The sequence below is a fragment of the Euprymna scolopes genome, chromosome 31 (genome assembly GCF_053919585.1).
Source record: "Euprymna scolopes isolate OS-2025 chromosome 31, ASM5391958v1, whole genome shotgun sequence".
Lineage (NCBI taxonomy): Eukaryota > Metazoa > Mollusca > Cephalopoda > Sepiida > Sepiolidae > Euprymna > Euprymna scolopes.
The window spans coordinates 66,554,610-66,570,950 of NC_136512.1; the positions used below are offsets into that span (position 1 = coordinate 66,554,610).

The 16,341-nt window shown below is 32.8% G+C and overlaps 1 protein-coding gene across 2 annotated transcripts in view; it reads right to left on the reverse strand.

The window, feature by feature from the left end:
* The window catches only part of LOC145255781 (kelch domain-containing protein 3-like), a 72,604-nt gene that overhangs the window by 34,886 nt on the left and 21,377 nt on the right, over positions 1 to 16,341 (reverse strand). For both annotated transcript variants that reach the window (XM_080114450.1, XM_080114449.1), the window contains exons 2-6: positions 9,553 to 9,753; positions 8,846 to 9,019; positions 4,817 to 4,932; positions 698 to 769; positions 263 to 476 (exon numbers count right to left, since the gene is read on the reverse strand). In XM_080114450.1, the coding sequence (XP_079970576.1) occupies positions 263 to 476; positions 698 to 769; positions 4,817 to 4,932; positions 8,846 to 9,019; positions 9,553 to 9,718 (742 nt within the window). In that variant the 5' untranslated portion in view covers positions 9,719 to 9,753. The remainder of the gene's footprint in view (positions 1 to 262; positions 477 to 697; positions 770 to 4,816; positions 4,933 to 8,845; positions 9,020 to 9,552; positions 9,754 to 16,341) is intronic.

Sequence of the window (16,341 nt, forward strand, 5' to 3'; positions counted from 1 at the left end):
GAGAGAGACAGAATGGTGGGAGAAAGAGAGAGACAGAATGGTGGGAGAAAGAGAGACAGAATGGTGGGAGAAAGAGAGAGACAGAATGGTGGGAGAAAGAGAGAGACAGAATGGTGGGAGAAAGAGAAATATTTCATAATATATATAACAACAAATACTTACTCAAGAAGTAGAAAATGGTCTTTTAATCCATAATAATTAAAAGAAAGAAATGGAACAAAATTTTATGTAAACAAAAAAAATAATTTGTAAACTAACTTACATGCAGAGTGGCTCCGTCTTCCTATGGGGGCCACCCCACTTGTATTTGGTTGCGTCCACGTATTAGTGACAGTGTCAAACATTTGAATTTTGTTACAATATATTTCTCGATTGGTAAACATTTCCCCGGAAACATCACTACGCCCGCCAAATACATACATAATATTTCCTATTGATGTAGCAGAGTGGAAGTCCCTCCAAATAGCAGGGACACCCTAAAAAAAAAAAAAAAAAAATCATTGGATGCAAAACAAGATTGTCAAATATCAGATGTTAATCTAGAAATGTACGAAAATAAAAAAAATCTCAACTATATAATACTAGAATAAAATTGCTCCAGTCAAAAAAAAATTTCAAAGTACGATGGAAATAGATAGTGATTGTGACCTAATCGATCACCATAAATCTAGTATTGTTAAAAAGTGAAAACACTAACCTTTGTAACGATATTGCACCATGTGAAAGAACCAAAATCAAATGCTTGCACTTGATTTGAAAATCTGTCGATCTATAAAAAAAGGAAAAACAATATTAAATATTTTTCCCATTAAAAAAAAAAAAAAAAAAAAAAAAAAAAAAAAAAAGAACATTTTCCCATATAATCTTGAATGGAGCTATGTACAATAATGATAGTATATATGTGTGTGTCACTTAGTGGTTCAACAGAAATATTGCGTAGATAGTAATTTGGTACTACCATTACTGTTGCTTACTATTTTTTTTTTTGTTTATTTTACTTCAGTCGAAGTTCTCAAAAATCAAGGGCCCCGCAGCCTGGGGCTATATGAGATACATAGATATTTGAATGTTCTTTATCTCTCAAACACTGAGTTAGTAAAGAAATTGAGAACATAATTTTCTTCTCCCCAATTAACTATTTTCATATGTTGTAGTATATCTTACGTTTTGGTCTCTTGGTCTTACTGGATTCCAGGAGAAGAATTTATCTAGTCTGGTGGAGTATCCAGCTCGTGCTATTACTTGAGGTAATATCACTTGGAGAAGGTGCACCATTCCTTGTAAAAGCTAATGTGGGTTAGCTGTAGACCGGAGATCTTATTTGGGCTGTGAATATTATGTGATTTTGAATATTTAGTCAGGGTTTACTTCTAGGGAAAAGTGTCCTCGTGCCAGGTTTTTATGACAAACCCCTGGCACGCCAGGATAGAGTAAGCATTCAAGTTCTCAACTTTTTTGCCTGCTTACATGCTGTTGCAAATTCTTATGTCTACATGCATCATGACTAAGGCTGTGACAACAGAATACCCTTTCCATTATTTTGACTCGAGTATATATCAGTTAATATCTTATGTTTTTAGATAGAGTGATGTGATTCTCAATTGATTAACTGTGTCTAACTGTGTCATATATACTCGAGAATCAAAACAATAACAATGAAAAGAATATTCTCTTGTCATAGCCCTAATGATGACACAGCTAAAAATTTCAACCACAAAATTCAAAAGAAATGGTGCTTCTTAAGATAAAGTTGACAAAACCACATAAAGAAAAAAGAAAAAAAAGAAAAAAAAAATCGGTCTAAATCAAAATAGTACTTAATTGTCATGTCGAAAATAGTAACATATCCAAAAATTATAAAAATTCATCGAATAGAACTGCTATTGTATTTTTAGTAAGAAAAAAAAAAAAAAAAAAAAAAAAAAAAAAAAAAGTCTATTCCTATCGGCTAAAACAAAATGTTGCCATTAAAGTAGTGAAAAAGGAGATATGTCCACTGTATTCACATCTAAGGAAAATACCATTTTCCCAAAAAATTACTTTTAACTATAAATAATTTTCTACTTGATGATTTTTCGGATTTTTTAAAATATATTACTATTTTCGACATGACAAATACTGTTTTAAAATCGATCTGTTGACTATCTTAATAAGCATTGGATAAATTAAAAATAAAATAAAGATTCTTTTTCAGGTGAAAAGACAACCAATAAACAAAGCAATGATTTTTAAACTATGCATTAAAGTAGACTATTTCAGCATTAACACATCAAATGTTTTCCAAATGGTCTATTGTGTCTAGTTTATCAGCAGAGACATGGTACTTTACATATCCCCAAACAAAATAATTTAATGGGGTTAAATTGCACAAATAAGATGGACAGTTGACAGGTTTGTTTCATGAAAATATTCGTTCATCAAATGTTTCTTAGTAAATTGATCGTATCGCACGCTGTGTGGCATGTGGCTCAGTTTTGCTGAAACCACACAAGTTGCCAAACGAAGCTGAATTCAAAATAACTGATAGTTGTCAAATCTGTAATTATAGAAAATAGAGTTTTTAATATAAAGTTTGTCCCCTCTATTAAAAAAAAAAAAAAAAAAAAAAAAACATTGTATACTTCAGTTTAAGTTTCATGTTTGATTATTATCAGAAGAAATTATTTGCATTGCAATTCCGGTGTTCCCATCTTTAAAAAAAAATGGGACAGGTGATAACAAAAATAAAATTGTTTGTTTGTTTTGTTATACAGCAAATCAAACACTTTTGGTTATCTATTGCCGGGTCAGTCAATTTGAGAGATGTTATTTATTTTTTTTTTATTTATTTATTTTTTTTGTAGATATAAGTGTGTCAGAAGTTGATGTCGTTATGTTTATATGGAAAGTGTAAATCAAAAAGTTTTTGCTTGTGTAAAGGATATATGTGTATGTAGAAGCAGTGAATTAGATATTAGGTTTGCATTGTAAGAAAATTTAATTATGTATGACAGTGTTCAAAGTGATAGATCTATGTTAATGTTTATATATCGATGTTAAAAAAATATAGGAAAATTAAATTTTGTTCAGTACAAAAAAAAAAAAAAAAAACCTTAGCATATTATCACATAAAATCAAAAGATACATAAAATCTAAACATAGAAACATACTAAGCAGAAAAAGAGTGAAAAATTATAATTGGATTGTGAAAATGGTACGCATCTGTTTTCAAACTTGAAAAAAGTGGGTTGGTGCTGAACCCAAATATTCAAATATGATTAAAAGTTATTGTATAGCTCTTTGACATTGGCGAGGGTGGGGTGGGGGGATAACTGCTCATCAAGATCTGAGGTTGATCAAAAATAAGTGTTAAAGAAATTGTCACTTGAACGATAAATGCCGCCATTAGAGAATTAGAAACAATGGATGGAACAGGCAAAATTTAATTATACAAGAGGACAGCTCAACAAGTATTTGTTAACATTAGACTTGAAGATAATATTGTAGTCGGTTGAGAAGCAGCCTTGCGGTATTTTCGTTTCAAAGATAGGATGTTCACTTTGTTCATGGAAGTTCTGTTTAGTTTTTGGTAGAAAGAGAAAGGAAAAGTTCTTTGCTATGGTTGTTGCTAGGAGAGTTCTTGCCATGTGTGTGGATGGGACAAAGAACTGGAGCTCGGTTAACCCTTTATTGAAGTTCTGAATTTTTTTAGAAGAATATGGATTCTTTCGACAGTTATTGTTGGCATGAAGTTATTGAAGAAAATTTAAGAATATTAGCTGTTCATGCTTTTTATCCAGTACCAGTAAAGGTAATCATTTTCTTTTTCAAACTGATTGAAATTTTCCTCTCTTAAATGAATTCTATAGATCAAATGGATGTGAGGCATCCCAGAATGAGCAACAACCAAAAAACACACTGTCTTAATAGAGATTTTTTTATTATTATTATTATTATTTTTTTTTTTTTTTTTAATATTTTTAACTTCCAGTTTTACTTTTCATGAAAAATCCAATATTTAAGAAATAAAAATTTTTTTGGTGCATCTATATTGAATGAACGAATTAGAATATTGGATTTCAAGTTACACGATAGATAATTGTCATGCCACAAATAGTAACATACCCCAAAATTATGAAAAACGACAAGGTAGAAAAACAATAAAAAAAAGCAATTTGTGAAATAAAGCAAAATCATTATATTATGTTGACTAAAACAAGTGAAGCATAAAAAGGTCCCTCATGAGTACACGTGAGTGAATGAGGCATAATAAAATGACTAAGTTCATTTCAGTGAAAAAAGGTTATATTGTATATATCCATTTTGAACTGAAGACCTCAGAAAAAAAAAATAATTCACTTAATTTGATCGAGTAGTTTTCTTGTTTTTTTTTTACAGCAGAAAAACACGTTTTTATGACAGCACATTAAAGGTGGACATCTTTGAATTTAAAAAAATTTTTGTTTGGATTTTTAGAACACGCCACAGGGAGATAATTTAAAGCGGCAACACTCCCTCCCCATCTTTAATACTAGCTTTTCTTGCTAAAAATCGAACCTTTTGCTTGGTATCATAAATTGTTTTTTCGCTGTAAAAAACTATTTGATGAAATTAAGTTCATTTCATAACCGATATGTACAACTTTTTTTTTTTTTTTCCCGATATTTTCATTTTTTAACATCTGTATTAAACTGTACAAGTACCTAGCTTTGTTTTGATTGTTCATAATCAAAGTGGAAGTAAAGAAAAATGTGTTATTTTCGTTGTTGCACAATATAGAAGGTCTCAAATACATTTAGTTCATTTATGAAAAAAGGAATTATCAAAGATTATTTACCTCTTCTTCATATCCACCAAATATATACATTTTGTTGTTGATAACACAAGCAGAATGGCCATCTCTAGCACCAGGTTTGCTGCCATGGACAGGAGGACATAACCACTTTAATGAATCTGAAGAAGAATTAACAGAAACATTTATCAACCATTTTGTACCACTTTATTGGCAATATAATAACGTACTTTGCGACAATTTTAAAACTTAGTCTGGCAAAGACTAAAGATATTATAAAACATTCTTAAACAATCACCTAAAAGTGATAATCAACAAGTGAAACAATGAAAACTATACTTATCAAATAAAAAGCTAAGAGTGAAAAAAACAAGGCCGATAGCCATTAGTCGCGTGCTCTCATGTAATGAATGAATGCGTGAATGTAGGATTGACATGAAATTCTTAAAGATAAACTAAAATGACCGAAAAATGGGCTGAAATGACTTAAGTAAAAAGTAAATGATTTAGAATGACTTTAATGAACTTAAGGATGAATTGAATGGCCTTAAGAATGACTTGAATGCTTAAAAAATAACTGGAATCCTTCAAAAACAACTTGAATGATCTGGAGAATGACTTAAATGGCTTTGAGACTGACTGGTTGTATAGTGAGTGATCATTTTACATTAAATTAATACAGAAAAGTGATCCCCCACTTTATATCAAAGTTACAAACATAAGTACAGCATGTAGTAAGAACAGATACAGAAAAGCTTAAAAGGCTAAGAACAGCATCTATTAACAACAGACCTTTGATCTTGACCAAAAAGGCCAAGCACAAAAGGTTTACGGACTGACCGACTAACTGACAGAGTGACTTATAGTCGCTTGCACGGGACTAAAAAGAGGAAATAGTTCATTAGCAGAACAAAAGCATAGAAAGTAAAATTTGTAAAAATACAACAGGGGGAGAGAAGACCTTTAGGACTCTAGATACAGGAAGATGCCTAGCAATTGGTGGTCAGTTTCCAAATAGCCAGTTGGGAGTGGCTGATAGAAAAAATATGGAAGTAGTCAGTTTCTATATATTTTTTTTTTATTGGAATTCATTATTGAGACGAGTATTATTTATTAATTGTGGACTATTATTCTCATCTTTATTAGTAGTTGTTTCATGTTTCGGCCAACAATTCCTCTGGCCTTCGTCAAGCCTTGATGAAGGTCAGAGGAATAATTGGCCGAAACATTGTGAAACAATAACTAATAAAAAGGTGAGGATAATAGTCCGCAATAAATAAATAGTCAGTTTCTATTAATCAAGGTGTGATGGTGAATAAGACAAATGGCCTGACACAGAGGTCAATATATTTAGAGTTAATTTAGGGACAGTCTTGAATTGGTGAAAGTTAAGTTTTTCAGTTAAGGATAGTTGATGACTTGGTTGCTTGGAGCAGATCAAGGGAAAGTAGCCTCGACAGACAAATAAGATGTAGGCATTTTAGATTTTTATTTTATTTTTATTTTTAGAGGGTTGCTTTTGCGATCAAGTCATACATACACCGAGAGTACAACTGAGATTTACATTTCAAGACCGGGTTTTCTTTTGTTTTATATTTTTACACTTGGAAGCTAGTGTTTGTACCCTTGGCAATCACTAATGTGAGAGACACTGATACGATGAGATGAAGACAAATAGAAAACCACAGTACACAATAGCATTGAAAGAAAAATATTATGAAATAACGTCAAGGGTGTGAGTTCCATATAGAAACGTTGATTTAATCTAAATAAAATACACATCAAGTGTGCTTGAAAGCCAAATCACAATGTAATGTAAGGAAAATAAACATATTTTACTTGTTTGAAATTTATAAATCCGTTTCGGAGCTAAACTCCATCCTCAGTATGTTGTTTTCTTTCTTTTTTCTTTTCTTCTTTCTTGCCATGTTGTAAAGTTGGAGAAAGAAAAGTTTGTAGACTTTTCTCCAACTTTACAACATGGCAAGAAAGAAGAAAAGAAAAAACAAGAAAACATACTGAGGATGTTCAGCTCTGAAATATATTTGTGATAAATTTCAAACAAGTAAAATATTTGTTGATTTTCCAAATATTACGTTGTGATTTGGCTTTCAAGTGCACTTGATGTGTATTATGTTATTATGAAATAACTTTTATTAAATGACTTTAGTTATAATTGTAGAAGTGTGGTCCTTACGACAACACAAATTGACTTCTGTGGCCCTCGTGGGACAGAGTTTGACATCTTTTGTTGAATATAACTCACTTAAAGAAATTGCTGTAAGCTTCCATCATGGTTTCAAGGGATCTGAACTGAGAGCATGTGACCTTTAGTGCCCTTCGATGGATGCCTAAACATTAGTTTGATCCTGGCAATCAGCTTGTTTTTAGTGTTACAAGCATACAGTTGATGTCTTCCTAAACTGCATTCCACACATAATGGTTCCTGGGATTGAAGTCAAGAGAGTTTAAAAGGGAGGGGGGTGAGACTGGTTGAGACATGGGAGTTCTCAGTCAGCCATTTTTCAGTTTTCCCCGGAGGGTTTGATAGAGCCAAATCTTGCCACACATGTATGGCCTTCCTGAAACCACCTTCTCCATCCAGTACTGTGGACCTTAGACAGTAACTTGATGTAGCCATCTGAATTTAGACAGAGTTACTTTCTGAAGATAGGGGAATGGGACAGGATATAACTTTTGTTGGAAACACACAGAGCATCACAGAATTTGGGTCAAGACCCTAAATTCAGCTTCAACTAGTTTGGTATCTTCTTAAAAAAATAAAAAGAAATTTGAGTTATAGCTCTTTTTAGGTTATCTATCTCCTTTTATACTTTGTAATTGATATTATTTCAGTACTGCATCAATCCAAATTTAGTTTATAATTTTTTTTGTGAGATGAATCAGTTAAAAATCCAGTCATGAATAAGAGTCCCCTTGTATAATTAAAAAATAAATTAGCAAAGATAAATAATCCTCCGTTTGTAGCATCTAACTGAAGCAACATTGTAGGTGTTATAATTCAAATTAGTTTACGTACAAGTGAAATATTAACTAATTTTCAGAAATGAATAGGTTAATATTTATTTTAAAAATATAATTGTTAATCTCTTGTCAACTGAAATGTACCACAATCTAATGTATAAAACTCATTGTGTCTGTCTGGATACATTTTTTTACAAAATGCATCTCCAAGATGCAAGGTCACAGAGCAGCATGTCAAAAGATTGCATTTTTTGTGGATTTGTTTCATTATATATATATATATGTGTGTGTGGGTGTGAAATATATATATATAAGTAACCCTGTCTGTGTGGGAGGCACAGTCTTTACCAAACTATTGTCAATTTTTAGTCTACAAACTTGAAATTTGATATATAGGTTGGTTGTTTTACGGCATATCAACCCTTTTCGGGTTATTTAATGCCGAATCCAAAGATCTTGAAAAATTTTTTAATAGAATATATTTGTTGTTTTCAAATCAGTTTCTATTTAACCCATAGTTGGGACCCTAACAGGTACTACCACTCCGGGGCAGAGTGGACCTGGGAGCAATAGTAATTAAAGGGTGGCTCCACACTCCCCAAAGCCCGCAAGCTGGGGCCTCACCACTGGATATAGTTTAAGGTCATATCCAGGACCGTTTGATATATAGGAGATTTGAACCTGTGGAATACATTTAATTTGATTTTTAGTTAGTAAAAACAGGAACTTGGCAGGCATAAGTTGACTTGAGGTGTTATTTGTACGCGTGTACTAATATACATTAATATGTATAAGTCGGTTCATTTTTAAAGTTTTCTTATTCATCCAACAATAGCTCAAATGGCAGCAACTAGGGCTGGAGCACTAAATATTTTTGATTCTAGCTGATGATACCCAAGTCATATTTTTTAAACTTTTGAAATTGCTATAATATATTGGGTACAATATAAGCAATAGAGAATTTGCTTTATAATAATAAATATGAAACATGCATCAACTAAAATATATTTTATAACCAGGCAATGCCGGGTGCCCTGCTAGTTAAAAATAAAAAAATGCATCAGCATTGAAAGATAAATTGACACTTACTACTATCAAAGCAATAAAGAACATTGCAAGCACCATCTTTGTCATTGCGTCCTCCCCATATGTAGGCACAATCTCCCACAGCAACTGCTGTATGGCCGTAGCGTTGATATGGTATACACTGGCACTGAGCATCATTTGGTGGGGGAATGGGAAGTCGCTTCCAACGCAGAGATACTGGAACAAAATATTCAGTAAAATATGCAAATAAAGTGAGAAAAAATTCCAAACAAATGTTAATGACAATTTTAAAATAGATTCATTTGGTTAAATACAATTCAAGTCACATCTAGAATAACCAGTTCTTGTAACATTTTGTCCTTTTTTTTCTTTTTAAAGGCATGCTAATGAGGCAATTATCGCTCTTCTACAAAGTGTTTTTTTCCCAAAATACAATCTTGTGCAGTCCAGAAGTTATAATCATGATCACCAATTGGCTTCCTGCTATTCTGCAGCTACCATTAACAAATGGTTCGGTGCATCCATTTGCATATATCGTTTTTTTATGTTGTTTTTTGTAAAGTAGGTCTTCATTTTGAGCTGAGGGAACACTTTGAAGTTAAGAGGTGGTGCGAATTACAGTGTCCGTGAAAAGGTGTGCTGTCAATTTTCATTTAGGGAAGGCGCCAATCCTTTCCACAAATTATGAGATATGTTTTGGTCTGCACAAAAAAAAGCTAACAGAATATATTTCTTTTTTTTTTACTCACCTACATCGAGAATGTGAACATCCATCGGCCTTGTGGTCTCGTAGTCCTCTCCAGAACAATATCCCCCAAATGAGAGGATTCGTTCTCCAAAACTATTACAGATGGCCACAGCAGCATGATTGACACGTTTCGGACCGCCTTCCAGATGAATCGTCCACCTCTGCATCCCGTAATATTCGCAAGATTACTTATGTGACAACACTGTTTAAAAATTAAAAAAAAAAAAATAAATAAATAATCATTTGCAAGTTTCATAATAATCATCTTCAATTTAATATCTGTTGTACATGTTGGCATGCATTGGCTGGCTTTAAAAAATTAACTTCCAAACTGTGACAATAAAGAGTAAGACTTACCAGCTGAAAAGAGAACGACATGTCTTGCATTTCATATATGTCCATCTGCCAGAGTAAAAAAAGGGGTTTTCTCTTCAAAATTATAGACTTTTATAGTTGAGACTAATCTGCCTATGTGAAGAACTAATTATCATATATGGAGACCGACTGAGATAAATGATAGAACTGCTGGAAAGTGGGGAGTTGATTTTCAGAGAGCAAAGAGAAGAGCAGTGTAAAATGGTGATGCTGGAAAGCAGTAACATTTTCGTACTCATGCTACACTAGAAAAAAATAGTAAATCTCATTCAATTTGAATATGTAGGTTTAGCATCTTGTTTCATTGGCACATTTAAAGGATAAAGAAAAAACTACTGCTACTACTTCATTTAGCCAATGATAAAGGTGGATGAACAATGAAGTGAAATTCTCTACAAGAGACATATTCTCTCAAAAGACAGGAGAACTTTGGCTACCATATTTTTTTTTTTTTTACTCTTGTTTACTCCAAACAAGGCATATTGACATTTGGGACTTCTATTTGGGACCACGTCTACAGGGGAGAGTGGAAAGTTGAGCAGTGATGATCTACTCTCCGCTCTGTCCCATAGCAAATAATTGAGATTATGGATTTCGGACAACTTAGTTGTGTGAACTTTGTATGTCAAAATTGATGGAAAGTTCATTTTTAGTCATTAGACTGCGATTACATCAGATTTCTTGAATTTCAACTTTTATAAACCTTTTAAGCTTAAGGCTTAAATTTTTGACATTTTCTAGAATCAAAATCATGTAATGGATTTTGAATCAAAATTTGAATAAGAATTTGAGACAATAAGGTGGAACATTTACTAGCTGAAAAGAGAACGAGGTGCTATGCATACTATGCGTGCTCATCTGCCAGAGTAAAAAAGGGTGTTTCTTTTCACAATTGTAGACTTTGATAGTTGGGACTGAACTATTTAGTGTATGTAGACACAAATTGAGATGAAACGCCCGATGGAAAGCAGAGAGTTTTATCTTTATTTTACTCATTTATGAAAAGGAGGGTGGACCTGTAAATTCACCCTTGTCCGTTTGTCAGTCCGCACTTTTCTCAATAACTACACCTTGGAATTTTTGGAAATTTTGCACAAACATTAAACATGATATGAATAAAAAAGTAACAGAACGGATTTTCCGGGAAAATTCTGGTTGCCCCCATAGAAGTGCCTTTCGGGTTAAAATGGCTAAAATTGACACTTTGGTGCTTATTAAAAAAATTGATGCCTTGGATTTTTATAAAACTTTCTGAAAAATTTGTAACTAACTGATTTCTATATAATTTTGTTTGTCTATACTTCACAACAACTCTTGGGGTGCCCCAGGGGCTCTTTTAGAGCTAATAAAAACACTCCATTTTTGGGACTATTTTACCATATTTGTCCCAAATTTTCTGTGTATGTCTATTTAGCAGTTTTGCATGGTGCTGAACTCAAATTTAAATATGTTAAGGCCTAAAACTGAACCGTTTGTTCATTTTCAGCACGATTTGATGTCCCCTGCGGACTTTTTGGGGCTAAATGGGGGGGGGGTGCTGAATTTAGTCATTTTTTTTATGCTTGTTCACTGTGCACTCATGGGGGATCATGCATGCTTCACTTGTTTTTTACGGTTAGACTACAAAAACTAACCTATTTCTCGACAGATCTTAATTTTTCCCTCAAGTCTATCTTTGTGTCTTCCTCTCATGTTTTTCTTTGGCCTTCCCTATGAACTGACCTTGCTTTCTCAACTGTTCTATGTCTGTTAACCCAAGAACGATCATCCATTCTTTAAACATGGCTGTTACCATGAAGCAATCTTTTTCGTAGAAGCAATCAAAGAAAGGAGGAGAGAAAAGAAATTTAAAAAACTGCAACAATTTAAAGGAAGTCAGGATAAAAAAAACAAAAAGAATAGAAACTGGAAATGTTTTAACTGAACCCACACCCAGACTATTCACTCATAGCCTGGGAAAAAGACTGCCCCCTCTCCTGCACTAAACCCCATGCAGTCATCTAGCAAAACAAAAAGACCCCAAAACCCGTCTACAATGGGGAGATAGAAAATTGCAAATTTTAACCTGGGGAAAAGGGAAAATGTTGTTTGACCCACCCATCCTTCACATATATACACATAATAGAGAAGAAGCAGCTCAAATAGGACTGAAAAAAAAAAAATAAATAAAAAAAATAAAATAAAAAGACTTTTTTGTAAAATACAAATATGGCAAGAACATTGAAAATTTCCTTAATGCGTATCGGATCTAAATTTTCGTAATAAAAAAAAAAGGTGGGTGGACTGAATCTGATATTTAGGCTATGATCAAAAGTGCTATTCAAATGTTGAACTTTTTTTTCAGTTCCAGTTGCAATTACAGTGTCATGTGTAAACCTTATAAAATTTTGTTCTGAGAGGACCTCCCAATTTTCGTCAACCCCTCCACCGTCCCTATATTAATTAAATTTCCCTTAAAATATCAATTCAATAACATCGTCCAGGATAGTACAATTAATAAGGTAATGAACGAAGGATCTTTGGGAGATGCAATTGTTATCCTTTTCCAGTTCAGAGAAGCAACTCTAGACTATCAATAATGGCACTCTGGTTAACTACCTTGAATGGCTGTGTCTTGTAAGAGGTCAGAGTCTAATAGAACATGGTTATCAGCATTTTGATATAAATATATGTTGTTTACAAGAAACATGCTTTATTTTGAGTAACTTTGAAAATATCTTGTCTAAGAAACTCATCCTATACTCAGCTTGGGCGGCTTCTAGCTTGTAAGTCGCTTTTTAAATGTGTCGGTAGATTATTACTTCGCAAATCTGACAGGCAGACCATGCGCACTGGATACGAGACAAAGTATGTCTAACTAGAATTTTGGACCCAATGACTGCACAGCACTATTGACTTTCTTTGGCTGACAGGGTCTTTCTTACACTCATCCTGTAGTGTTAGTGGATGATTGGAATACAGTCCTTGATCAAAATATAGATCGAGGAGATAGGAGTACTAATAACCTGAATTTAAAAGCATTTTAGAATTTTATGGTAGTTTGATTTCATCAACAAGTGTATAATTTTTTGTGCTAATGTATTAAAGCAGTATCAATTTAAAAAATGAATTTGGGATGCTAAAAACCACTATTCGCTTTTTTTTATTATATTAATTATAATTATTTAGAAGATAATTTTTCATTTATTTTAAATAAGAATGGAAAACAATTGTTTAACTAATTGAAGTTAAAAAGTGATTATATTCTTACAATGAAAGAAAAGGTCTATCATGGATTCTAGACAATTTTTTTTTTTTTTTTTAAATGGAAATTGCTCCGCACGTGAAACCACTTGATATAAGAAGTTAACAAAAACGAAAAGATATCACAAAGACAGGAGATGCGTTTCAGAGAAGGGAGGACAGAAGGTACCAGAGGATCTTTAAGTGGTTTACAGGTAGGATAAATACAGCCAGTTGAAACTGTAGAACTAATCTTACATTTATTGCTCCCACTTAGAATGTTACTTAAATAAAATAAAGTATGCCTCCAAAGCACTACTAAGAAATGTTAAATAATTTTGAAAGAAAATGCAAAGTAGAAGGAATAGATTGAAATTACAGTGCTTGCTTTCCAAATTATGACTGAAAATCTCAACCCATTGACGAAATTTGCTTTATAAGCCACTTAGTGGTGCATATAGAAATTCAGAAATACTATCATCTTCTGTTAATTTTACATTTATGAAGATTCTCTAAACTTAAAAATTTTTTTTTTTTTACTATAGGAACACAAACAGAATTTTAAAAGTATAGATTAATTAAAATTTTGAATTAAGGTTTGGGGTTATCCAGTCAGAATTTGATTGTCCTATCTGTACCTATATCTATCTATAAAAGTGAACATGTCTGCATCTGTCTGTATCTGTGTGTGTACATTTCCCTATGCAATAACTGTCAATTTTTAGTCTACAGACTCGAAATTTGATATACAGGGTACTGAGATTTGGGAAAATCGATGTGATCGGTTTTCGGCCAGAAATTTGGCTATTAAGGGGTCAAAGTTCAACGATTTGATCTTTGAGAACTCTACCAAACTCCTCCACAAATTTTGGGTCTAAACACTTGAAATTTTAGATATAGGTTACTTGGACATGGATGTAACTTTATAATTTGATTTGAGCCCAAAAAGAATAAATGTTAAGGTCATAATTGGGGTCAAAATTTAAAAAAAATTGAGCTCTGTGGTCTCAATGAAATTACTCAGCCAATTTTTGATCTAAACATTTGAAACTTTATATGAAGTGTATTCAGACATAGGGCAAGCTTTTTAGTCGATCCTTTGCTAAAAATTTGGCTTCCAAGAGATCAAAGTTCAAAAGATTTTACCTTTGCGGTCTTTAGCAAACTATTGAACCAATTTTGGGTTTAAACATTTGAAATTTTACATAACGGGTATCATGCAGCGAGCTTTTTAATCAGTTTTGGGGCGAAAATTAGGCTGGAAAGAGGTCAAAAGTTGAAAGAGTTCACCTTTGCAGACTCTACCAAACTCCTCCACCAATTTTGGGTCTAAACATTTGAAATTTTAGATGTAGGTTACTTGGACATAGGTCAAACATTTTCATTTGATTTGAGCCCAAAACAATAAATGTTAAGGCGTCAAATTAAAAAAAAAAATTGACGTCTGCAGTCTCTACCAACTTTTCTCTATGGTAGTTAAGGTAGTTATAGAAAAGCATTACCGTACATATTCACACCTTTTAATATATACATATGCACATAAAGTTATGAACAGTACATAGGGCCTGAGCAAAGCCGGGTGGAACTGCTAGTATAGGCAATAGTTTTGTCAATATTAACAGTAATTAAAATGATTTAATAAAAAATTATCAAAACATTGTACGTTTTCAAGGACACGCACAAAAATTACTTCTTCATAACTTAATTTGTATATTTTTTTATAATTTGTATTTTTATAGTTTATTTTTTATGCTTTAGTTCTTTAAAAAATTTTCAAACATTTTTATGAGCTACAGCCTTATTGCGTTACTAGCAAAGATACCCGCGTTTCACACAGGACGTTGCTGAACACTCAAGGTACCCTTGCAGTAAGTGAATGTTGTAAGAGCAACTATTTCTTAAGATGTTTAACATTTTTTTTAACTACATCCTGAAATTCAACCATGAACTTTAAAGCAAATCGGTTATAAAGTTGACACTTATATTGTTACACATTGTAATTGTTTCAATGTGAAACAAAGAATCACAATAGTTAACATTTGTTTAATTGGTTGAGGGGATGAGGGTGGGTAATCTTATTCAAATTCACAAAGAACTTAGCCAGCGCCATGGTGGCACCCCAGGATGGTGCAGAATCCCTAGACAGTTGAGTTTATGAAGAGTTGCACTGAATATAACCTTAACCCTACCAGACCTGAGCTACTGAACCTAATTTGCCCCTGTGCCTGGCCTCCTGAGCAAAATTGAAAAATATTTAATGCATTAGTAACACAAAAACACGTAGTCAGAAAAATACCAGTTTAGCAGTAACTTGGTATATAGCATCTTCGGAAATTACCGGTATATCGGTAACTCGGTCTGTTAGGGTTAACCTTTGACCTTGAAAAATGGTGTACACCATCCCTAGATAGGGAACCATCATCATCTCAGATTTGGTCATGATTGGTGTAGTGGTGCTGGTGTACTGGTGTGGGCTGTTGCACACACAGACACACACGAACGCTACTACTTTATATGTATATAGAAGCTGCAAGGCAAGTTGTTAAAATGTCGATTTCATCCCCTAACATTAACTTGGCCTGAAGAAGCTTATCCTAAAAGAACTAACTGAAACATGTATGCAGATATGTAGTCAAACATGTTTGCACAAATTAAAAAAGTCGGTACCGTGCTGAAATAACGTTATTTAGACGCCCATTCTTAACATAGGAAAGGGAGGGTGTTTTGTAACTATTCTGTACTTTCAGCTAACAATTTAATTTAAAAAAGATACCGTAAAACTTAACTTAAACTTGAAAATACCATTTAAAGAAGAAGAAAAAAAGCACATTAAATTATATATATAGCATATGCTATAAAATTTGTGTTACGTAAGTGACGTTCAACAACTTCGACTTCTTACTTATCGTCAATTTAAAAAAAAAAAAAAAAAAAGCTAAATAAAATGCGATCTTGTATATCAACTATTCAATGAATGCACACGTCTCTACTTCGTAAGACATTGGACAATGTCACATTGTCCAATATAACTTATTTTACTGCTTGCGCAGAGTAGCGGATTTTGAAACAAATGCATTTCACAAAAAAAAACAAAAAAAAAAACATTACGTACTTGCCTATCATGTCGAAATTAGTATAAATTCCAAAAATTACGAAAAATGATCCATCCAGTAGATGTGAATGTGCTTGTTAA